We start from the raw sequence: 27150 nt of genomic DNA, 5'->3' as shown, positions 1-27150 counted from the left end.
ACGCACACTCAGACGCACACTCAGACGCACACTCAGACGCACACTCAGACGCACACTCAGACGCACACTCAGACGCACACTCAGACGCACACTCAGACGCACACTCAGACGCACACTCAGACGCACACTCAGACGCACACTCAGACACACACTCAGACACACACTCAGACACACACTCACACGCACACTCAGACTCACACTCACACGCACACTCAGACTCACACGCACACTCAGACTCACACGCACACACACTCAGACGCACACTCAGACTCAGACTCAGACTCAGACTCAGACTCAGACTCACACGCACACTCAGACTCAGACTCACACGCACACTCAGACTCACATGCACACTCAGACTCACATGCACACTCAGACTCACACGCACACGCACACACACTCAGACGCACACTCAGACTCAGACTCAGACTCAGACTCAGACTCAGACTCACACGCACACTCAGACTCAGACTCACACGCACACTCAGACTCACATGCACACTCAGACTCACATGCACACTCAGACTCACACGCACACGCACACACACTCAGACGCACACTCAGACTCAGACTCAGACTCAGACTCAGACTCAGACTCACACGCACACTCAGACTCAGACTCACACGCACACTCAGACTCAGACTCACACGCACACTCAGACTCAGACTAACACGCACACTCACACTCAGACTCACACGCACACTCAGACTCACACGCACACTCAGACTCAGACGCACACTCAGACGCACACTCAGACGCACACTCAGACGCACACTCAGACTCAGACTCACACGCACACTCAGACTCACACTCAGACTCACACGCACACTCAGACTCACACGCACACTCACACTCAGACTCACACTCAGACTCAGACGCACACTCAGACGCACACTCAGACGCACACTCAGACGCACACTCAGACACACACTCAGACGCACACTCAGACACACACTCAGACACACACTCAGACGCACACTCAGACACACACTCACACGCACACTCAGACACACACTCAGACACACACTCAGACGCACACTCAGACTCACACGCACACTCAGACTCAGACGCACACGCACACTCAGACTCACACGCACACTCAGACTCACACGCACACTCAGACTCACACGCACACGCACACACACTCAGACTCACACGCACACTCAGACTCAGACTCACATGCACACTCAGACTCACACTCAGACTCACACTCAGACTCACACTCAGACTCACACTCAGACTCACACTCAGACTCACACTCACACTCAGACTCAGACTCACACAGACTCACACTCACACTCAGACTCACACTCAGACTCACACTCAGACTCACACTCAGACTCACACTCAGACTCACACTCAGACTCACACTCAGACTCACACTCAGACTCACACTCAGACTCACACTCAGACTCAGACTCAGACTCACACAGACTCACACTCACACTCAGACTCACACTCAGACTCACACTCAGACTCACACTCAGACTCACACTCAGACTCACACTCAGACTCACACTCAGACTCACACTCAGACTCACACTCAGACTCACACTCAGACTCAGACTCAGACTCAGACTCAGACTCACACTCAGACTCAGACTCAGACTCACACAGACTCAGACTCACACTCAGACTCACACTCAGACTCAGACTCACACTCAGACTCAGACTCACACTCACACTCACACTCAGACTCACACTCAGACTCACACTCAGACTCACACTCAGACTCACACTCAGACTCAGACTCAGACTCAGACTCACACTCAGACTCACACTCAGACTCAGACTCACATGCACACTCAGACTCACATGCACACTCACACTCAGACTCACACTCAGACTCACACTCAGACTCACACTCAGACTCACACTCAGACTCACACTCAGACTCACACTCAGACTCACACTCAGACTCACACTCAGACTCACACGCACACTCACACACTCAGACTCACACGCACACTCACACACTCAGACTCACATGCACACTCAGACTCACACTCAGACTCACATGCACACTCACACTCAGACTCACACTCACACTCACACTCACACTCACACTCACACTCAGACTCACACTCACACTCACACTCAGACTCAGACTCAGACTCACACTCACACTCAGACTCACACTCACACTCACACTCAGACTCACACTCAGACTCAGACTCACACTCAGACTCACATGCACACTCACACTCACACTCACACTCAGACTCACACTCACACTCAGACTCAGACTCAGACTCACACTCAGACTCACATGCACACTCAGACTCACACTCAGACTCACACTCAGACTCACACTCAGACTCACACTCAGACTCACATGCACACTCACACTCAGACTCACACTCAGACTCACACTCAGACTCAGACTCACATGCACACTCAGACTCACATGCACACTCACACTCAGACTCACACTCACTCAGACTCACACTCAGACTCACACTCAGACACACACTCAGACGCACACTCAGACGCACACTCAGACACACACTCACACGCACACTCAGACACACACTCACACTCAGACTCAGACGCACACGCACACTCAGACTCACATGCACACTCAGACTCACATGCACACTCAGACTCACACGCACACACACTCAGACGCACACTCAGACTCAGACTCACACGCACACTCAGACTCAGACTCAGACTCACACGCACACTCAGACTCAGACTAACACGCACACTCACACTCAGACTCACACGCACACTCAGACTCACACTCAGACTCAGACTCACACTCAGACTCAGACGCACACTCAGACGCACACTCAGACGCACACTCAGACGCACACTCAGACGCACACTCAGACACACACGCACACTCAGACACACACGCACACTCAGACACACACGCACACTCAGACTCACACGCACACTCAGACTCACACTCAGACTCACACGCACACTCAGACTCACACTCAGACTCAGACGCACACTCAGACTCACACTCAGACTCAGACGCACACTCAGACGCACACTCAGACGCACACTCAGACACACACACAGACGCACACTCAGACACACACTCAGACACACACTCAGACACACACTCACACGCACACTCAGACACACACTCAGACACACACTCACACGCACACTCAGACTCACACGCACACTCAGACTCACACGCACACGCACACTCAGACTCACACGCACACTCAGACTCACACGCACACGCACACACACTCAGACTCAGACTCACACTCAGACTCACACTCAGACTCACACTCAGACTCACACTCAGACTCACACTCAGACTCACACTCAGACTCACACTCAGACTCACACTCAGACTCACACTCAGACTCACACTCAGACTCACACTCAGACTCAGACTCAGACTCAGACTCAGACTCAGACTCAGACTCAGACTCACACACACACTCAGACTCACACTCAGACTCAGACTCAGACTCACACTCAGACTCAGACTCAGACTCAGACTCAGACTCAGACTCACACTCAGACTCACACTCAGACTCACACTCACACTCAGACTCACACTCAGACTCACACTCAGACTCAGACTCAGACTCACACTCAGACTCACACTCACACTCACATGCACACTCACACTCAGACTCAGACTCACACAGACTCACACTCACACTCACACTCAGACTCACACTCAGACTCACACTCAGACTCACACTCAGACTCACACTCAGACTCACACTCAGACTCACACTCAGACTCACACTCACACTCAGACTCACACTCACACTCAGACTCACACTCAGACTCACACTCAGACTCAGACTCACACTCAGACTCAGACTCACACTCAGACTCAGACTCACACTCACACTCAGACTCAGACTCAGACTCACACTCAGACTCAGACTCAGACTCAGACTCACACTCAGACTCAGACTCAGACTCAGACTCAGACTCAGACTCAGACTCAGACTCACACTCAGACTCAGACTCAGACTCAGACTCAGACTCAGACTCACACTCAGACTCAGACTCAGACTCAGACTCACACTCAGACTCACACTCAGACTCACACTCAGACTCACACTCAGACTCACACTCAGACTCAGACTCACATGCACACTCAGACTCACATGCACACTCACATGCACACTCACATGCACACTCACACTCAGACTCACACTCAGACTCACACTCAGACTCACACTCACACTCAGACTCACATGCACACTCAGACTCACATGCACACTCACACTCAGACTCACACTCACACTCAGACTCACACTCACACTCAGACTCAGACTCAGACTCAGACTCAGACTCACACTCAGACTCAGACTCAGACTCACACTCAGACTCAGACTCAGACTCAGACTCAGACTCAGACTCACACTCAGACTCAGACTCAGACTCAGACTCAGACTCAGACTCACACTCAGACTCACACTCAGACTCACACTCAGACTCACACTCAGACTCAGACTCAGACTCACACTCAGACTCACACTCACACTCAGACTCACACTCAGACTCACACTCAGACTCACACTCAGACTCACACTCAGACTCACACTCAGACTCACACTCAGACTCAGACTCACACTCAGACTCACACTCAGACTCACACAGACTCACACTCAGACTCACACTCAGACTCACACTCAGACTCACATGCACACTCACACTCAGACTCACACTCACTCAGACTCACACTCAGACTCACACTCACACTCACACTCACACTCACACTCACACTCACACTCAGACTCACACTCAGACTCACACTCAGACTCACATGCACACTCACACTCAGACTCACATGCACACTCAGACTCACACTCAGACTCAGACTCACACTCAGACTCAGACTCACACTCAGACTCACACTCAGACTCAGACTCACACTCAGACTCACACTCAGACTCACACTCAGACTCACACTCAGACTCACACTCAGACTCACACTCACTCAGACTCACACTCAGACTCAGACTCACACTCAGACTCAGACTCAGACTCACACTCACACAGACTCACACTCAGACTCACATGCACACTCACACTCAGACTCACATGCACACTCAGACTCACACTCAGACTCAGACTCAGACTCAGACTCACACTCAGACTCACACTCACACTCAGACTCACACTCAGACTCACACTCAGACTCACACTCACACTCAGACACACTCACACTCAGACTCACACTCAGACTCACACTCAGACTCACACTCACACTCAGACACACTCACACTCAGACTCAGACTCAGACTCACACTCAGACTCAGACTCACATGCACACTCACACTCACACTCACTCAGACTCACACTCAGACTCACACTCAGACTCACACTCAGACTCACACTCAGACTCACACTCAGACTCACACTCAGACTCACACTCAGACTCACACTCAGACTCACACTCAGACTCACACTCACATGCACACTCACACTCAGACTCACACTCACACTCAGACTCACACTCACACTCAGACTCACACTCACACTCAGACTCAGACTCACACTCAGACTCACACTCAGACTCACACTCAGACTCACACTCAGACTCACACTCAGACTCACACTCAGACTCACACTCAGACTCACACTCAGACTCACACTCAGACTCACACTCAGACTCACACTCAGACTCACACTCAGACTCACACTCAGACTCACACTCAGACTCAAACTCACACTCACACTTACACGCACACTCACACGCACACTCACACGCACACTCACACTCAGACTCACACGCACACTCAGACTCACACTCAAACTCACACTCACACTTACACGCACACTCACACTCACACGCACACGCACACTCACACTCAGACTCACACGCACACTCAGACTCACACGCACACTCAGACTCACACTCAAACTCACACTTACACGCACACTCACACTCACACTCACACTCAGACTCACACTCACACGCACACTCACACGCACACTCACACTCACACTCAGACTCAGACTCACACTCAGACTCACACTCAGACTCACACTCACACTCACACTCAGACTCACACTCAGGCTCACACGCTCACTCAGACTCACACTTAAACTCACACTTACACGCACACTCACGCACACTCACACTCACACTCAGACTCAGACTCACATGCACACTCACACTCACTCACACGCACACTCACACTCAGACTCAGACTCACACGCACACTCAGACTCACACGCACACTCACACGCACACTCAGACTCACACGCACACTCAGACTCACACTCAAACTCACACTTACACGCACACTCACACTCACACTCACACTCAGACTCAGACTCACACGCACACTCACACGCACACTCACACGCACACTCAGACTCACACTCAGACTCACACTCAGACTCACACTCAGACTCAGACTCACACTCAGACTCACACTCAGACTCACACTCACACTCACACTCACACTCACACTCAGGCTCACACGCTCACTCAGACTCACACTTAAACTCACACTTACACGCACACTCACGCACACTCACACTCACACTCAGACTCAGACTCACATGCACACTCACACTCACTCACACGCACACTCACACTCAGACTCAGACTCACACGCACACTCAGACTCACACGCACACTCACACTCACACTCAGACTCACACGCACACTCAACGCCGCAGACACACAACACCCAACACACAAACACCGTGGCACACACAAATATACGCACATACCGCACAACACACACATTGCACAAAACATACCTCCCACCAAAACACACACACACACGCACACAAACCGCGCAACACACATACACAACGATAGACACACAGCGCTCCACAAATAACGACACACAACGCAACACACAAACAACACCGCTCTCACCCCCCCGCCACACCCAGACAACACCCAGAACATGTACAGCGCCCTACACAAACACTTGGTAACTACACACAACAACATCTATATATATATAACAAAAATCATACATGAACTACACAATACGTAAATTCTAGAATACCCGATGCGTAGAATCGGGCCACCTTCTAGTATATATATAATTGCCTTATTCTGTCTGTCTGTCTTGCTCCAAAATTGTGTCCTTACGGTGACATGTCCTTACGGTGACAAACAGCGGATTGGCCGCTGGGCTCGCCATGTCCCCACACGGATTGGCCGCTCGCTTCGGCTCCTCCCCCCGCACGGATTGGCCGCCCCCCCGCACGGATTGGCCGTTCGCCTCGGCTCCGCCCCCCCCGCACGGATTGGCCGCTCGCCCAGGCTCCGCCCCCCACACGGAATGGCCTCTCGCCCCGAGGTGAGCGCATCAAGGTCCTGCAGCGGCGGAACACACACACACACGCACACACATAAGAACAGACACACACACACATCAGATCACACTCACTCTCACACACACCTCACACACACATCAGATCGTATCCACATACTCACAACATCCCGTGATATCGCTTGCTTCTCGGCGGCGATACTGTGCAGTGACCTTCCAGGACCTGCTGGAGGATCACATGGCCGGAAGCATGTGGTATCTCCGGATGTTGTGATTGTGTGAGCGCGTATGTGCGATATCGTCAGTGTGTGTGAGTGTATGCGATCGGATGTGTGTGAGTGTGTTCTGATGTGTGTGTGTGAGTGTATGCGATCGGATCTGTGAGTGTCGGCAGAGGAGCACGGCGTGCAGCACAGCTGCTGGGACCGCCCACCGGTGGGCACAGGGAGAAGTAGGGTGTGTGTGTGAGTGTATGCGATCAGATGTGTGCGTGTATACTGTCTGATGTATAACTGTGGAGCACGATGGGGAGTGTGCAGCATGGGGGATGGAGCACGATGGGGAGTGCGCAGCATGGGGGATGGAGCACGATGGGGAGTGCGCAGCATGGGGGATGGAGCACGATGGGGAGTGCGCAGCATGGGGGATGGAACACGATGGGGAGTGCGCAGCATGGGGGATGGAGCACAATGGGGAGTGCGCAGCATGGGGGATGGAGCACAATGGGGAGTGCGCAGCATGGGGGATGGAGCACAATGGGGAGTGCGCAGCATGGGGGATGGAGCACAATGGGGAGTGCGCAGCATGGGGGATGGAGCACAATGGGGAGTGCGCAGCATGGGGGATGGAGCACAATGGGGAGTGCGCAGCATGGGGGATGGAGCACAATGGGGAGTGTGCAGCATGGGGGATGGAGCACGATGGGGAGTGCGCAGCATGGGGGATGGAGCACGATGGGGAGTGCGCAGCATGGGGGATGGAGCACGATGGGGGGTGCGCAGCATGGGGGATGGAGCACGATGGGGGGGGTGCGCAGCATGGGGGATGGAGCACGATGGGGAGTGCGCAGCATGGGGGATGGAGCACGATGGGGAGTGCGCAGCATGGGGGATGGAGCACGATGGGGAGTGCGCAGCATGGGGGATGGAGCACGATGGGGAGTGCGCAGCATGGGGGATGGAGCACGTTTGGGAGTGCGCAGCATGGGGGATGGAGCACGATGGGGAATGCGCAGCATGGGGGATGGAGCACGATGGGGAGTGCGCAGCATGGGGGATGGAGCACGATGGGGGGTGCACAGCATGGGGGATGGAGCACGATGTGGGGTGCGCAGCATGGGGGATGGAGCACGATGGGGGGTGCACACCTCCCCCCAAAACACACACACACACACACACACACACACACACACACACACACCGCCACACACGCACTGCACAACACACCACACACACACTGGGAACCACAAACACTGCTCTACACAGACACCCACACACATAGACAACGCCGCACACACACAACACTCAAACACCGTGGCACACACAAATATACGCACATACCGCACAACACACACATTGCACAAAAAATACCTCCAAAACACACACACACACACACACCCCACACCCCACACCCACACAAACCGCGCAACACACACACACAACGCTACAGACACACAGTGCTCCACAAATAACGCAACACACAAACAACACTGCTCTCACCCCCCGCCACACCCAGACAACACCCAGGCAACACCCAGAACATGTACAGCGCCCTACACAAACACTTGGTAACTACACACAACAACATCTCTATCTCTAAAATCATACATTAACTACACAATACGTAAATTCTAGAATACCCGATGCGTAGAATCGGGCCACCTACTAGTGAGATATATGCAGGAAAAATACCAATACAAAGGGCAAGCAGCATTATCTATATTGCACATGACATTGGCCATAAATGAACATATAAAGTGACTGGTGCCAAAGTCCACTTGAAGCTTACGGACATAAAAAGTTAAACCAGTAGCCATACCATAAATACAAAGTGTCTTAGTGCATATGCATTGCACATATCCCTTACATAGGCTACTACAGTATGTAACCGCAATTCCAGAACGGAACTATGGGCCCGTCACTGCTAGTACCACAAGTAAAACACGTGCTACCACCAAGCACGTAAGAAATCCATGCTGGCGGCATAAACAGCTGATACTGAAGAGCTATCCCAGCTCCGATGCATTTGCCGTCAGAATGGATTCCACATGGCTAAATTCAATATGTCAACAGTATTCGCAAGATTGCAATAATAACTATTAATTAAACAGAGTTCAAATTACCTGGGTGGAAGAGTGTGCTCGTGCTGCCGTCCTATTCCCCAACGTACGTTTCGCTAACTCTGCTTCTACACTATAGTATTGCATTTTACTGTGTAATGGAGATTCTCCTTTGACACTCATAGGAGGCTGAACGTCCCAGTAGAGCTGAGATTGCAGCCACAGTGTCTGTCTAAGAAATTAGCTACACATCCAAGTTTGATCCGATAATTGGATCTCTGTCAGCCATTTAACTCAATGAGTGATTTGCAAACATCGGACTGCACTCGGATGACATCTGAGAGAATCTATAGCCATCTTCCCGAGTCCTTAAAGTGACATCGCACTTGCAGCCAAAATACAGGGTGGGTCATTTATATGGATACACCTAAATAAAATGGGAATGGTTGGTGATATCAACTTCCTGTTTGTGGCTCATTAGTATATGGGAGGGGGGTGAAAATTTTCAAGATGGGTGGTGACCATAGCGGCCATTTTGAAGTCTGCCATTTTGGATCCAACTTTATTTTTTCCAAAGGGAGGAGGGTTATGTAACACATCAAACTTTTTAAGAATTTCACAAAAAAAACAATGGTAGGCTTGGTTTTAACATAACTTTATTTGTTCATTAGTTATTTACAATTTTATGACCACTTATAAAATATGTTCAAAGTGCTGCCCATTGTGTTGGATTGTCAATGGAACCCTCTTCTCCCACTCTTGACACATTGATAGCAATACCGCCGAAGAAATGCTAGCACAGGCGTCCAGTATCTGTTGTATCCTTGTATCTTCACAGCATAGACAATTGCCTTCAGATGACCCCAAAGATTAAAGTCTAAGGGGGTTAGATTCTTGAGACCTTGGTGTCCATTCAACTGGCCCACGATGATCAATCCACTTTCCAGGACACTGTTCATGTAGGAATGCTCGGACCTGACACCCATAATGTGATGGTGCACCTTAGGGGAATGATATGTGGATGTCATGTTATCACTCCTCTACCAATCAATAGAGAGGGATAGAGATGAGTAGGAAGGTAAACAGTTGCTCCTCAGTAGGACATTTTATTATACATGACTCTGCTATATCATAGAGTTTAAATTATGGAGTCTGATCTGCTTAGATGAAAAGATATATGAATGTAGTTCTAGCGGAAAGTTAAAGGTGTAGAGGCATACACTCTTCCATCAGTTCCCTATGTCAGTCTACCCAATATATGTTACCAAAGGGAATCTAGCAACAGGTTTTTGTTATGTAATCTGAGAGCAGCAAGGTGTAGGTGTTGAGACCCCCATTCCAGGGACTTGTCACTTACTGGGCTGTCTGCTGTTGTTTCAATAAAATCAGCGGGAGATTACACTGGAGGACTAGGTGCCACGTGCCCCCTAGTCAACTTGTTCTGTGTAACCCAGACCCACCTCTGATTAGCGGTATTGTCAATATGCAGTGCACAAAAATAACTGGTACTCAGTGATGTGGGTGGGTTACACAGAGCTCAGCATTCAGGGCATTGCTAGATTTGGAGCAGAGTAAAGTGATTTGATCACAACCGCTGCACCTAGTAAATTGGGGAAGATTGTCAGCATCTTAAAAGTAATATTGCTGACTACTTCATTGGAAACAGCCGACCATCTAATAACTGTTCCCCCAACAGATGAGAGAAGGGGAAATAAGGATCTGGCAGTTTGTATACAAACGCCCCATCTTTTGTTCCTCACTAAATGATTGTTAGTGCCTACTCTGCTCTCCCCATAGAGGACACATAAACCCTTCCAATCTTAGCATTAATTTAACCAACTATTGCCCAACATGTCTTCAATTGAACTTGCTCCCCTTTATAAATACTAGTAATGGTCCAGTAATGCAGCCCTGAAGTGGGGGTGTCACTGGTTGTACTCGCGGATACCAGTGCTTGTCTCATCATTGCTTTCTATTAAAATCATCAAAGCTTTTTTGAAGTGCACTAATACACATAACTTACAGACAGTGGGCACCGCAATCTGTCTGAAGACCTTCTTTATTAATATAACTGTGAAATTTGCATTAGATGTACATGAAATCTGCAGAACTAGTGTGGTGTATCACCTTGAGCTGTCCAGAGATCGGATCTGATTCCTCTCCGGTATTTTGGGAGCAGCTGGAGGGTTTGAAGCTGATATGAAAGGCTGTATGTGTGAGATAAGAAGAGCCCTTGAACAGTCTGTGGAGATAGAGTGGCCTTGCAGATAAGAGACAGACCTTTTGCAAGGACTCACGTGGGGATCTGAGGTGTCTCATTACGTCACACAGCCCACTCAGGGGCCATGTCCGAAGGTTGAGCAAATTTCAGACGGGTATGTCAATGTTAAACATACAACCGCCAGAATCAAAAATCCAATGTCAGATCGGTTACAGTCAGATTGTTTTTGTGATCTGTTAGTGATGCCCTATTACCAAATCCATGTAGAAATTACAGCGAAGAGCAACATGCCAGGTTCACATCACAGACTGTCCATGGAGCACTATAATGGGGTTTCTTCAGCGTTCTGATGGAGTCGCTGTGGACACTGACTGACCTCCATACTGACCGTATTCAGCTTTTTCAGAAAACCCTGGGGCTCTGATGGGTTTCTCTTTGGAGTATTGTTTTTCAGGGATTCCGACAGAAACCACAATGGAGAGCACTGTATTAGGCTATGTGCACACAGTGCGTTTTTCTCGGCGTTTTTGCGCGTTTTTCGGGTGCGTTTTTGGCCTCAAAACTGCATGACTTTGCTTCCCCAGCAAAGTCTATGAGTTTTCATTTTTGCTGTCCCCACACAGCGTTTTTTTTCAGCTGCGTTTTTGTGGTGACCACAAAAACGCAGCATGTCAATTATTCCCGCGTTTTTCACTGCGCTTTTCATCCATTGAGTTCAATGGGATGTTGAAAGACGCAATGAGAAACGCAAATAGCTGCATTTTGGTGCGTTTTGAAGACCAAAAACGCAGCTATAAACGCAGGAGGTGGGTAGTAAAGTGACGTGTACAGGAAGAGGATTCCTTCTGTCAGTATATACAGAAGCGTGAATCCTCCCGGTACCGTCACCGCCGCTTCCACCTCCCGTCCTGGGCATGTATGCTGCCGTGCGGCGCCATGTACAGGCAGGAGGTGGAAGCGGCTGCGAAAACAAAAGTTAACAGTAGAAAAAAAAAAAAAAAAAAGTTATACTCACCTGTCTGCAGCCTCCTGGTGCCATGCCCGCTCCCATCTCCTCTCACGGTATCGCCACCCCCGCTCCGGCTGTGTGCAGACGGCCGGGAAAGCTCCGATGGATGCAGGACCTGGCGATGGATCACCTGATGCAGTCACCTGACGCATCAGGTGATCATAAGTATCGCGGTGACGCGGGCGCCCGGCCAGTATCAGCGGATGCGTCAGGAGACTTCATCCCTGATTACCGGCAGCTGCTGCAGCGATCGGACGGGATCAGACTCCCGCCCCATCGCTGCAGGAGCTGCCGGTAATCAGCACATAAGTGAGTATTATTTTTTTTATTTTTTTTTGCACCGATGCATCAGCGGATTGTATAAAAGCCGATTATACAATCAGCTGATGTGTGATGTGCTTCAGCCCCTAGAACCTGACACATCATCTGATCACTTTGCCTTCCAGCAAACCGATCAGATGATATTGGATCCGGATTGGACGGCGCGGGACCCTAACCCAGGATTACTGCGGAGGGGGGTTCTTTATTTCAATAAAGATGGAGTCACTAATTGTGTTTTGTGTTTTATATCTAATAAAAATATTTTTCTGTGTTGTGTTTTTTTTTTATCTTTACTAGAAATTCATGGTGGCCATGTCTAATATTGGCGTGACACCATGAATTTCGGGCTTAGGGCTAGCTGATAATATACAGCTAGCCCTAACTCCATTATTACCTAGCTAGCCACCCGGCTTCAGGGCAGCTGGAAGAGTTGGATACAGCGCCAGAAGATGGCGCTTCTATGAAAGCGCCATTTTCTGGGGTGGCTGCGGGACTGCAATTCACAGCGGGGGTGCCCAGAAAGCATGGGCACCCTGCACTGTGGATTCCAATCCCCAGCTGCCTAGTTGTACCCGGATGGACTCAAAAATTGGGCGAAGCTCACGTCATTTTTTTTTTAAATTATTTCATGAAATTCATGAAATAATTTAAAAAAAAAGGGCTTCCCTATATTTTTGGTTCCCAGCCGGGTACAAATAGGCAGCTGGGGGTTGGGGGCAGCCCGTACCTGCCTGCTGTACCCGGCTAGTATACAAAAATATGGCGAAGCCCACGTCATTTTTTTTGTTTGGGGGGGCAAAGAAATCCTGCATACAGTCCTGGAAGGAGGATGCTGAGCCTTGTAGGTCTGCTCCCCCTGACTCTCCCTCAAGCATATAGTCCTGGATGGAGCATGCTGAGCCTTGTAGTTCTGCAGCTGCTGTCTGCTCTCCTGCATACACTATTGGATGGAATATGCTGAGCCTTGTAGTTCTGCAGCTGTCTGCTCTTCTGCATACACTAGTGGAGAATGAAGAACACATTGAAGAAGGAAATTACATCAGACCTTTTTTTTTTGTTCACTGATAAAAAACGCATAAAGACGCAGTGAGCAAAAACGCAGCAAAACGCAGCAAAAAAACGCACCAAATCGCGGCAAAACGCGTGCGTTTTTTGCCGCGTTTTTTCGACGCAGGTGCGTTTTTAGCGGCCAAAAACGCAGCGTCAAAAAGACGCAGTGTGTGCACATAGCCTTAATGTGAACCTAGCCTAACCCCGACGTAAAGCACTGTATTAATGTGAACCTAGCCTAAACCCGACGTAAAGCACTGTATTAATGCGAACCTAGCCTATCCCCAACGGAGAGCACTGTACTAATGCGAACCTAGCCTAACCCCAACGGAGAACACTGTATTAATGTGAACCTAGCCTAACCCCGACGTAAAACACTGTATTAATGTGAACCTAGCCTAACCCCGACGTAAAACACTGTATTAATGTGAACCTAGCCTAACCCTGACGTAAAACACTGTATTAATGCGAACCTAGCCTAACCCCGACGTAAAGCACTGTATCAATGCGAACCTAGCCTATCCCGAACGAAGAGCACTGTATTAATGTAAACCTAACCTAGTCTAAGAGATGGAAACTGCATGTATGTATTCCAAGTGTGGTCTAACTAGTGGCTTCTATAGAGGCAAAACTCTACTTTTTGGAACGTGCTCCTCTGCGACATTGATGCATCTCCATGATTTTTATTTTTATATTGCCAGTAACTGTTTGATGTAGGTAAAAGATTATTCCTTTCCTATCTGTTCAGGAACATGGCACTCCACAGCCACCAGATGTCCTGATGGCTGGAGAAAGCTCGCGATCCTGCTTGTTTAAGGCCCTGTGCGCACTTACCGGATTTGCCTCGGATTTCCTGCGGTTTTGCTGCATGTTTCGCTGCAGAAAATGTTCATAACATCTCTGCAGTGAATCACCAGCAAAACCTATGGGAAAAAAAAAATCCTGTGCGCACTGGGCGGAATTTGACAGCTGCATGTTTTGCTTCGGGATTCCCGCAGCAAAAACAATTGCATGTCACTTCTTTTCCGCACATCGCTGCGGGATTTCAATCCATTGACTGCCATGTAATCGTGAAATCCCGCAGTGAATAACGCAGGCAGCAAATTCTGTGCGGTTCACTGCGTTTTCCTGCGTTATTCCCTGCGGTATTTCGCGGTTTTCCTGCGGTAATGTACATCGCTTGCCTGCGGTTTTGCAGGGAAGTGATGTCATTATGACAAGAAGAGGAAGCGGAGCAGAGAGTAAACACACACACAGATCACAGACACACACAGACATCACAGACATAGAACATAGACACAGACACATAGAACACACATAGAAAGCAAACAGAAATATAGAAAACAAAACACGTGGGCTCCGCTGTGTATTTACCGTCCAGTCGAGGTAAGCACACATCGGCGGCTCGGTATTCTCAGGCTGGGGAGGGAGACTGGCAGGGTTAATGTCCCCCGCCTCCCTCCCACCTCCCGCATCCGAGAATATCAGCCGCAGCTGCCCCGGGACTGTCGCATCCATTATGCGGCAATACCGGAGTGTCCCCGACTCTTCCTGCTGCCGTGATGCAGTGGCAGTCAGGGTAATACAAGGAGTTAATGGCGGCGGATCGCCGCCACTAAGTCCAGGCTTGATCATGGCCGCGTCTATGAGACAGCTGACATGATCAACCCGTAAGTAAAGTGAAAAAACACAGACAACGAAAAATCTTTTATTTTAAATAAAACACAAATAAGCCTTGTTCACCCTTTTATTAACCCCTCCCGAAACAAAGCTCCGACGTAATCCACAGCTCCTGCGCTGCTTACATCCAGCCGCGACTGACACACAGCGCTGAATGCAGCCTCGCAGCGAGACAGCAGAGGTAATTACCGGTCATTTCCCACGGCCGGTAATGTGAACTCACTGCCGACCGTGAGAAATGAAGCGATCTATCTATCTATCCCTCTATCTATCCCTCTATCTATCCCTCTATCTATCCCTCTATCTATCCCTCTATCTATCCCTCTATCTATCCCTCTATCTATCCCTCTATCTATCCCTCTATCTATCCCTCTATCTATCCCTCTATCTATCCCTCTATCTATCCCTCTATCTATCCCTCTATCTATCCCTCTATCTATCCCTCTATCTATCCCTCTATCTATCCCTCTATCTATCCCTCTATCTATCCCTCTATCTATCCCTCTATCTATCCCTCTATCTATCCCTCTATCTATCCACTATCTATCTCAGAAGGAAATTATTTTTTTTACTTTTTTTTTTCAATGTGCTTTATTGCATTGAATGCAATAAAGCACATGTACCAACCCGCACGCGGCAAAACCGCGGCAATACCATGAACAATACCGCGGCAAACCGCATGCGGCTTTCGGGTGCGGTTCGCCGCGTTTTTTTTACCGCGGGTGCGGTAAGCTTTGAATGCCTGTGGAATTTTCTTGAGAAAATTCCATTTTCCAGTGCGCACATAGCCTTATAGTTCGGACCAGCGGCACCTTTGCATGGCTGACCAAAACTTTGCGCTCCCGATGCTGCAATGTGAGACAGCTTCTCCTCTGCAGCATTGGAGGAGCGTAGTGAAAATGAAGCTAGGTGGATCGTAAGCTAACAGTTCGCTCAAGTGATCCTGGCTATCTTCAGAGGAGCTCTTACAAGCCATTTTGTAAAGGGCTTGTAAGCACTGCGCATATTTGGCTATCACTCTTACACTGCAGTGGTGGCAGGTGTCCTAGGCAACATTCTGTTACCACTAAAATAAATTACCATTAACTTCAGAACAGAGAAACTTTTATATGAACAAGTAAATTGAAAGGCTTCAAGCATAAAGGGAATTTGTAACCAGGTTTGCTATTTAACCTGAGAGCTGCGTGAAGGAACCCTGATTCCCACTTAGTATTGCTTAATTTACTGGTGAGAGATTCCTTTTAAAGTGTTATTCCCATTCTCTTAGATGGGAAAACTTGCAAAATATACTTGTCTGTTAAAAAATAGTTTTGGCACATTAGAAAGATTGGTGAAGGTCTACATGTAGAGACCCCACCCTAAGGGTTTACTTACATTAGCGTATAAATTGGACGAGAAAATTTCGCATTACACTTGGACCAATGTTAGTTAATGAGGCAGACCGATTCAGCATGAGAAAACAATCACAGCAGTCTATGGGTGCATGTGAAACATTGGAGTGCACTGATGTCATCCGAGTGCAGTCCGATATATACGCTGAGACAGGTGGAGAAGATGAAGAGGTTAATCTCTCTTGTTCCTCACCATTGCTCCAATTTTCACATATGGGACAATCAGATCACATGTGAGAATGATACTCTGCTTACACAGAATTTGAGCTGAGTGCCATTAACATATCGCATTGGATAAATCAATAAATCTTTATTTTTATATAGTGCGAACATATTTCACAGCACTTTACATACATCAGGAACACTGTCCCCATTGGGGCTCACAATCTAAATTCCCTACCTATATGTCTTTGGAGTGTGGGAGGAAACTGAGTACCCGGAGGAAACCCACGCAAACACGGGGAGAACATACAAACTCTTTGCAGATGTTGTTGTTTGTGGGATTCGAACCCAGGACCCTAGCGCTGCAAGGCTGTAGTGCTAACCACTGAGCCACCGTGCCGCCCATGGATGTTCTCACATTAGAGAATATATGACGTGTGACCCTGGCTTAATTGCTAGAATGTAGAAGCCAAAAAAATTCTTCTGAAATGAAACTATGGCGGAATAGAAAGCCTACAGAGCCCTTCTTAAAGGTGTCATCCCTTCTCAGAAAGTCCTTGTTCCTGGGTGCAGTATATTACTGACTGTGCCCGGGCCCAGGTCCGAGTCTCCGCCACTGCTCCCAATGTCAGTTATTGGCTGTAACACTGACATCACACCAACACAGGTGCAGTCAATCAGTGAGCTTAGCGGCTCTCTTTGTGAGGATGGAATAATATTCTCAGTCTTTGAGCCCACTGGCTGTTGATTTATTCTCAACGCTGCAGCCAATGCTGCAGCCAATAACAAACACTGGGAGCAACGGAGACTATTTTGGATCCTGCGATTGGTGAATAAAGTGCCCAGGGACTGGGACATTCTTAAAAGGGACAACCTTTTTAACAATCTAATACGCACTTATTGGGCTGCCTGTCAGCATAACAGTGCCAGTCATGACACCGCAGAAAAGAAATTCAGGGCATTATACATTTACATGTTTAAGTAGGATTAAAAAATAACAAAGTCATGCAAAAATTGTGTGAGTTTTTTTTGTTAGTTTTTTTGTTTGTTTTGTTATCACCTCCTCCCAAAAAAAGGAACAAAAATGATGTAAAATTGTTTTTACCAAAACAATGTGCCAATGAGAACTTCATATTGTCCCAAAAAATAAGCCCACTTAAGGCTATGGTGATAAATCCTCCCATAAACTATATACAGTACACTGTGTGCCCAAAAATAGTGCCACCTCCATACAGCTGAACAAGCCTCCATGCAGTTCTGTTAATTTTTTTATTTTTTTTTTTTAAATTGACTTTTGATAGGTGTACAAATCAAAGCAAGAAATCATTGCATCTTCAGTGTACAATTTCACTGTGTCCCCAATGGATTTATTGCAAACCATGAAATATCGGTATAATTGTCTGTAAATAAAATTGGGTTACACACTCTGAATAAAGAACCAGTTTCACATTGTGCTTTCCTTTTGTCTGTGGGGTTAATGATGTTTACTTGATTCATGAACATCCTCCAACTGTTATGTGGGGTCAGGGAGGAATTTTTTTCCCCTTGTATTGCATACTTGTCTAAAGATTGCTTGGTGGGTAGTTTTGCCTTCTTTCTGATACATATATACAGTACAATTGAAACCAGACGTTTACATACACTATCTAAGAAGACACATCTGCATGTTTTTCTCACTATCTGCCATGAAATCAGAATGAACCTTTCCCGTTTTAGGTCAATTAGGAACTAAAATTATTTATATTTGCCAAATGCCAGAATAATGAGAGAGAATGTTTTAAGGCATTTGTATTACTTTCTGCAAAGTCAAATGTTTGCATACATTTCATTAGTATTTGGTACCATTGCCCTTAAACTGTATGACTTGGGTCAAACGTTTGGATATCCTTCCACAAGCTTCTCACAATAGCTGGTAGAAATTTGGGCCCATTCCTCCTGACAGAACTGGATAACTGATTATATATATATATATATATATATATATATATATATATATATATATATATATTATATATATATATATATTTATATATATTAGTACAGACCAAACGTTTGGACACACCTTCTCATCTCTGGAACAACTGTTAAGAGGAGACTTTGTGCAGCAGGCCTTCATGGTAAAATAGCTGCTAGGAAACCACTGCTAAGGACAGGCAACAAGGCAACTGTAATATATATATATATATATATATATATATGTATATATATATATATATATATATATATATATATATATATATATATATATATATATATATATATATATATATATATATATATATATATATATATATATATATATATATATATATATATATATATATATATATATATATATATATATATATATATATATATATACACACACACACACACACATACATAAAAAAGATGCTGTGGTAGCCATGCTGGTTCAGTATGCCTTCAATTTTTAATAAATCCCCAACAGTGTCACCAGCAACACATACCCACACCATCACACCTCCTCCTCCATGCTTCACGGTGGGAACCAGGCATGTGGGGTCCATCCATTCATCTTTTCTGCGTCGCACAAAGACACGGTGGTTGGATCCAAAGATCTCAAATTTGGACTCATCAGCCCAAAGCACAGATTTCCACTGGTCTAATGTCCATTCCTTGTGTTCTGTAGCCCAAACAAGTCTCTTCTGCTTGTTGCCTATCCTTAGCAGTGGTTTCCTAGCAGCTATTTTACCATGAAGGCCTGCTGCACAAAGTCTCCTCTTAATAGTTGTTCTGGAGATGTCTGCTGCTAGAACTCTGTGTGGCATTGATCTGGCTTCTAATCTGAGCTGCTGTTAACCTGCGATTTCGGAGGCTGGTGACTCGGATAAACTTATCCTCCGCAGCAGAGGTGACTCTTGGTCTTCTTTTCCTGGGGCGGTCCTCATGTGAGCCAGTTTCTTTGTAACGTTTGATGGTTTTTGCCACTGCACTTGGGGACATTTTCAAAGTTTTCCCTATTTTTCGGACTGACCGACCTTCATTTCTTAAAGTAATGATGGCCACAAGTTTTTCTTTACTTAGCTGCTTTTTTCTTGCCATAATACAAATTCTAACAGTCTATTCAGTAGTACTATCAGCTGTGTGTCCACCAGGCTTCTGCACAACACAACTGATGGTCCCAACCCCTTTTATAAGGCAAAAAATTCGGCTTATTAAACCTGACAGGGCACACCTCTGAAGTGAAAACCATTTCTGGTGACTACCTCTTGAAGCTCATCAAGAGAATGCCAAGAGTGCGCAAAGCAGTATCAAAGCAAAAGGTGGCTACTTTGAAGAACCTAGAATATAAGACATATTTTCAGTTGTTTCACACTTTTTTAAGTATTTCATTCCACATGTTTTAATTCATAGTTTTGATGCCTTCAATCTACAATTTTCAGAGTCCTGAAAATAAAGAAAACTCTTTTACTGAGAAGGTGTGTCCAACCTTTTGGTCTGTACTGTATATTATACTTGTATAGTAGCTTCATACTCAACAGCACTTTACAAATTTAGTAATCACTGGCAGCTCACAATATAATTCCCTATCAGTATGTCTTTGGAGTGTGGCGGTAACCGGAAAACCTGGAGGAAACCAGAGCACTGGGAGGAAACCCACACAAACACAGGGAGGACATAGAACCTTCTTGCAGATGTTGTCCGTTGTCCTTGGCAGGATTTCAGCCCAGGACCTCAGTGCTACAAGATTCCAGTGCTAACCACTGAGCCACCGTGCTGTCAGTTTAATCCATATTGTGATTAGTGGGAAAGCATACATAATCAATACTGTATACTAAATACATTTTTACTGTCACATTGTTTTTTTTTCTCTCTATACAGAATGTTATTAACACTTTTACACAAACTGCCCACTCTGAACGCTGCAGCTTCTTAGGAAATGTGACTGTGGGGAGAGATGTAACCGTGGAAGAGCTTCAGGAAGCCTATCATGCTGTAGTGTTGGTAAGTGCTGGACCATTAACTACAGTGGAACCTTGGTTAACGAGAACAATCCGTTCTGGGACTGTGCTTGTTAACCAAGTTACTCGTTCAGCAAAGCAAGATTTCCCATAGGAAATCATTGCAATGCAGACAATTTGTTCCACAACTTGTTAAATGTCCCATCCTGGGCCCCTATTGTGTCATTCCGCACACATACAAACACATGCTGAAAAATCTGAAATCCTTCCCTTTTTTCTAAACAATCGGGTCATTAGCAATATAAAAAAAATCAATCATCTTTTAAGTGGTTAGAGGGGTCCTTGAACTACTTGGGAATTAAAATTACAAATAATTTCCTATCTCTAATAGATATAAACATGAAAGATTTCATTGACAAAGTCCAAAAAGAAGCAACTAATTTACAAAAACATGAAATCACTTGGTTGGGGAGAGTTAATGCATTCAAAATGATGATTTTACCAAAGATATATTATTTTAGATGCATTCCCCTCTTATTCCCCCCCCCTATTACTTGAGTAAATTACAAACCATCCTGAAATGCTATGTCTGGAACTACAAGAGGCCGCGGATTGCTAGGCATGTTTTATGAAACACAAAAAAAGAGGAGGTTACAGTTTACCAAATATATTAAATTATTACAAAACAAACATGATTAGACAAAGCATATACAGGACTCAGAACAATCAATCTCACGCATGGATGGATCTGGAACTAGATTATAATAACTATGCATCTCTAGGCCATCTTATTTTACGCCATTTGCAAAATACTAACCTTCCTGTACACCCCACCCTGGCCTCTACAATCGCAATCTGGAAAAACCTTAAGGGAAATAAAAATAAACTGGACACTACTAAATTTGAACAGATAAAAGAATTCCCTCTTAGGCTGGGTTCACACATAGCGACAGCGACAACGACGTCGCTGTTACGTCACCATTTTCTGTGACGCAACAGCGTCGCTGTTATGATCACTGCTTAGCTGTCAAACACAGCGACGCAGCAGCGATCATAACGTCGCTACATGTGCAGAGAGCAGGGAGCCGCACACACTGCTTAGCGCTGGCTCCCTGCTCTCCTAGCTACAGTACACATCGGGTTAATTACCCGATGTGTACTTCAGCTACATGTGCAGAGAGCAGGGAGCCACGCACACTGCTAGGCGCTGGCTCCTTGCTCTCCTAGCTACAGTACACATCGGGTTAATTAACCCGATGTGTACTGCAGCTACATGTACAGGGAGTCGGCACTGGCAGCGTGAGAGCGGCGGAGGCTGGTAACGAAGGTAAATATCGGGTAACCACCTTGGTTACCCGATGTTTACCTTGGTTACAGCTTACCGCAGCTGCCAGATGCCGGCTCCTGCTCTCTGCTCGCTTCATTTCGGCGCTCTCTCGCTGTCACACACAGCGATCTATGCGTCACAGCGGGAGAGCAACAATAAAAAGAACGAACCAGCACTGTGTGTAACGAGCAGCGATCTCACAGCAGGGGCCAGATCGCTGCTCAGTGTCACACACAGCGAGATCGCTAATGAGGTCACTGCTGCGTCACAAAAAACGTAACTCAGCAGCGATCTCGCCGTAGGTGAAGCACCCCTTACATTCCTGGCCTATATAGCCAGAGAAAATATTCCCACAAATTGGAGAAAACAGGGTCCAAAAAAGTTAAAAGAGTTATATAATGGAATAGACTTTATCACCTTCTTGGATATCAAGATAAAATATAATATCTCAATGACTTCAGGATAATTATTGCTTTACGATCCACCATAAAAAACCTACTATCCTTCAAACATCCAATTCCAGAAATTGTTAGTATGTTATACAGTAACTTGGATAATAAGCAAATATGGAGCACTAGGAGCATTTACAACAACTTCAACGAAGATATTAGTTTTAAAAAAAATGGACTACATGATTAAATGGGAACATAGTTTAAAGCAACAATTTTCTGAAAGGGAATGGGAAAAAGCCCTAAAAGCGACTTATAACTCAAACATTTGTGCTGCACTTCACGAATCCTACTATAAACTCCTGAGCCATTGGTACTACTCCCCCTCAAGAATAAGCAAATTCAACAAAACGTGTCTCCTCTCTGTTGGAGGGGGTGTAACCAAATAGGCGATATACTCCATATTTTCTGGAAATGCCCAATAGTTAAAACTTTATGGTCTGAAGTTTTTAAATTTCTGAACCGAGTTACAAAATCGAATATCTCTATTTCTCCACATATGGCCCTGTTGTCTCTAGGAACTGAAAATATCGATCCATCCCATGTTCCCATCGCCATCCACCTCTTTTTAATTACTAAAAATCTAATAGCAGCAAAATGGAAAACAAAAGAATGCCCAAATATTAATGAAATCATTAACATACTATCCAGCCATCATAAGTATGAAGAAAGACATGCAATTATAAACAATACATTTTCCTCCTACCACAAATGCTGGAGTCCATGGATCAGTGACACAATCAGCATTTCCTGATTTAAAGGCAACCTTTTTCCAAGGATATTTTAATCTAAGATTTGAATTTTAATTCCCCCCCCTTCCCCTTGCTGATTTCCCTTTCTTCTTTCCTTTTCTTTACTTTTCTCCCTTTTCTGTTTTCTCTTTTCTTTAATAGGCCATATAGAGTTAAGAGTTATATTATGTATTTTAAACAATTGTTTTGTTAATATTAATAAGCGATAACAATATTTTACATGAACTAAATAAGCAGGAATGTTTTCCCAACCTCCTTCCCTATTACCCACTTACCTTATTCTTCCCCTGGTTTCTCCCCCAATAAAATATTCTTTTTTTTAAATCAGATCTTTTTTTATTAAATCATTAGGGATCAATACAGAGAGTATTTCACTTTTCATATAACTGATAACAATAAACAGATAAACACATGTGATTTATAAATCAGGTTCTTTCTCTGCATGTATGTAAATATAATAATAGAGTTCTCAAATCATAGTTATATTATATAGCTTGAGCCTACAAACCTCGTGGCTCTACAAATAAACAAAACTTAAATTATGCAATAATGCCTCAGACTAACAGGAACACCTCCTCCATCAGCCGTGTCGCTCCACATCATATTGCTATACTCTCCTGCCCCTCCCTCTCCGTGCAGTCATCCATGAAACCGTTCCAGTCCTCTCTCACCTCTTCATTCAAAGTCCACTTCGTCACAGAAAAAACTAGTTTTAATTCCCTTCCTCACACATGCCATCACTGCAGGCACAACAGTAACCGGTCCAGCATTGCATCCCGAACCAGTGCACTAGAGGGTAGGCCCGGCAACTCCATCCATGGCCGCCAAATGTTGTAAAACTTTTTCAATGTTTTTCTTTTTAAATAAACTCCCCTTTCCAATCTTATGACGTTATTTAATTTGTTTTTGAGCTCTGGTAATGTTGGTGGTAGAGGGTCTAACCAGTGATATGCAAGTAGCTTTCTTGCTTGGTACAAGATACGGGCTATTCCCAGAGCTGTTGGAGAATCCGGATCCACTTCTCCTTCCCATAGACTCAACAGGCACAGGCGGGGCGACGGTGGTATTGTGATATGATATATTTGACCTATAAGTCCCAGGGTTTGGTTCCAGAAATCACCAATGTGTCCACACTCCCACATAACATGCATCAAATGGGCATCATCCTGTCCACACCTAACACACTGTGTGTTTGGTCTGAGTCCCATCTTAAATAGTAGACTGGGAGTTTTATATACCCTGTGGATGAGATATATTTGAGACAGCTTTTGGCACTCCGATACCGCCAGTTTAGGAACTTGTTCCAATATATCAGACCACTGGCCTTCCGTCAGGGGACCGACGTCTCGTTCCCATTTGCTTTTAACAAGCAATGGATGTGTTTCCAGATGGGCAGGTAGTAATTTTTTATATAGTTCCGAAATAAGACCCTTAGAGGACTCAGATGTAAGCAGCCTATGTAATGTTTGATTATGTGTCACTGTGACCGGGTTTGTCCTCCCCTGTCTTTCCAGTGCGTGTCTCAGCTGCAAATACTGATAAAAGAAGACATGCGGAAGGTGAAACTCCGCTCTCAGTTGTTCAAAGCTTTTAAGAGTATTATTTTGTAGTACTTGTGACACTAAATGGATCCCTTTATCCTCCCATCCTCTGAACCCTACTAATTTTTTAATTTCTGGCAAGTCGGGGTTCTGCCACAGTGGCCAGAGCTCTGTAGGTCCGCTTATCCCCAAAAGAGACTTACCCCTGTCCCACACCCGGAATATCATAGCCAGTGTGGGATATCGTGCCCCATTTATCTGTCTTTGTCCTACATCCAACCGGCAACCTGGGTACTTCCATACTGATCCCTCTCTCACTATATCACCACTGGTATCATACCCTCCTTCTTTGCCCCAACCCCTCAGATGTTGCATCTGGGAGGCTATATAGTATATATATGGGTTTGGTACCGCCAGTCCTCCCTCCTCCTTTCCCCGCTGTAGCACTTCCAGTCGAATCCTAGCTTGCTTTTTCTTCCAAATAAGTTCCCGGAATATCTCATGAGCCAGATCAGACACCCCCATACTTTGCACTGACGAGGGGCAAGCACCCCGAAACACCGTGTCTGCAAATTGGGATTCTGATCTGGCTTATATATCCTGAGTCATATTGCAAAGGATTGTTGAAAATCCACTTGTGACTTTTAGGATCGCTACTTCCAATAGGTGGCGCTGTGCTAGAGTTTGTCTCCTTTACTGGAGAGACAATCGGAATATTGTATTAATTTTTACAAAAAATTCCCTACATATCCACACTGGAGAATTATGTATAAGGTATAGTAATTGTGGCATCATTACCATTTTAATTAAATTGGATCTGCCGATATTTGATAGCGGCAAACGGCACCAGGTATGCACTTTTGCTCTGAATCGCTGTAACAGGGGTTCCAGATTTAGGGCCTGGAAATCCTTCGGGATTGGGCTGACAATTACTCCCAGATATGTAAACTCCCGGACCACAGGAACTGGAATCTGTAAGTCCGAAAAGTCCCCCGGAAGGGGGTCCAACGGCATTAAAGCCGACTTGGACCAGTTGATTCGTAGACCAGACCTCTGTCCAAATTCCCGAATGATATTCATTGCCGGCAAAATCGAGGAACGTACCATGTCTAAATATAAGAGTAGATCGTCTGCGTATAATGATATCTTTTGTTCCACGGCTCCACACCGAAATCCCTCTACCTCCCTGGATTTCCGTATAGCCACTGCCAACGGCTCCACTGCAGTCGCGAATAGCAAGGGTGAAAGCGGGCACCCCTGTCTAGTACCTCTTCCAAGAGGAAAAGACTCGGAGACCCTGCCATTAACCCTAACCTTCGCCACCGGTGAGTCATATAGCAGTTTTACCCAATTTATGAATCTATGTCCAAAGCCCATTTTCCGAAGTACAGCCCACATATATTCCCATTCAAGGCTATCGAACGCCTTAGCGGCGTCTAATGACAAAATTGCCCTTTCCCCCGGTACCTCAGAACTATGTTGAATTCCCAAATATAATTTCCTGAGATTCATAGATGTGGCTCTGCATGGAATGAATCCTGTCTGATCACTCTGCACTATAGATGAGATGACTCGGGACATCCTATTGGCGAGCACCTTGGCCAGCAATTTAATGTCTGTTTGTAGGAGAGAGATTGGGCGATACGAATCCGGGATCTCTGGATCTTTTCTGGGTTTTAATATTAAGACTATTAAGGCTTCCCTCATAGAGGGCGGGAGGACCCTCTGCCTTTCAGCCTCTTCAAATACCTTAAGTAGTTTGGGTAGCAGTAAGGGTGCATACGTTTTATAAAACTCTCCAGGCAGG

The 27150-nt window shown here is 46.1% G+C and overlaps 1 protein-coding gene across 1 annotated transcript in view; it reads left to right on the top strand.

Annotated features, from left to right (window-relative positions):
- The window catches only part of FDXR (ferredoxin reductase), a 79184-nt gene that overhangs the window by 15786 nt on the left and 36248 nt on the right, over positions 1 to 27150 (top strand). The window contains exon 4 of the mRNA XM_075349660.1: positions 21195 to 21317. Coding sequence (XP_075205775.1) covers positions 21195 to 21317 — 123 coding nt within the window. The remainder of the gene's footprint in view (positions 1 to 21194; positions 21318 to 27150) is intronic.

The sequence above is a fragment of the Anomaloglossus baeobatrachus genome, chromosome 5, assembly GCF_048569485.1.
Source record: "Anomaloglossus baeobatrachus isolate aAnoBae1 chromosome 5, aAnoBae1.hap1, whole genome shotgun sequence".
In the NCBI taxonomy this organism is placed as follows: Eukaryota; Metazoa; Chordata; class Amphibia; order Anura; family Aromobatidae; genus Anomaloglossus; species Anomaloglossus baeobatrachus.
The sequence above is the reverse complement of the archived record's forward strand: the minus strand, read 5'-3'. Positions and strand labels throughout refer to the sequence as shown.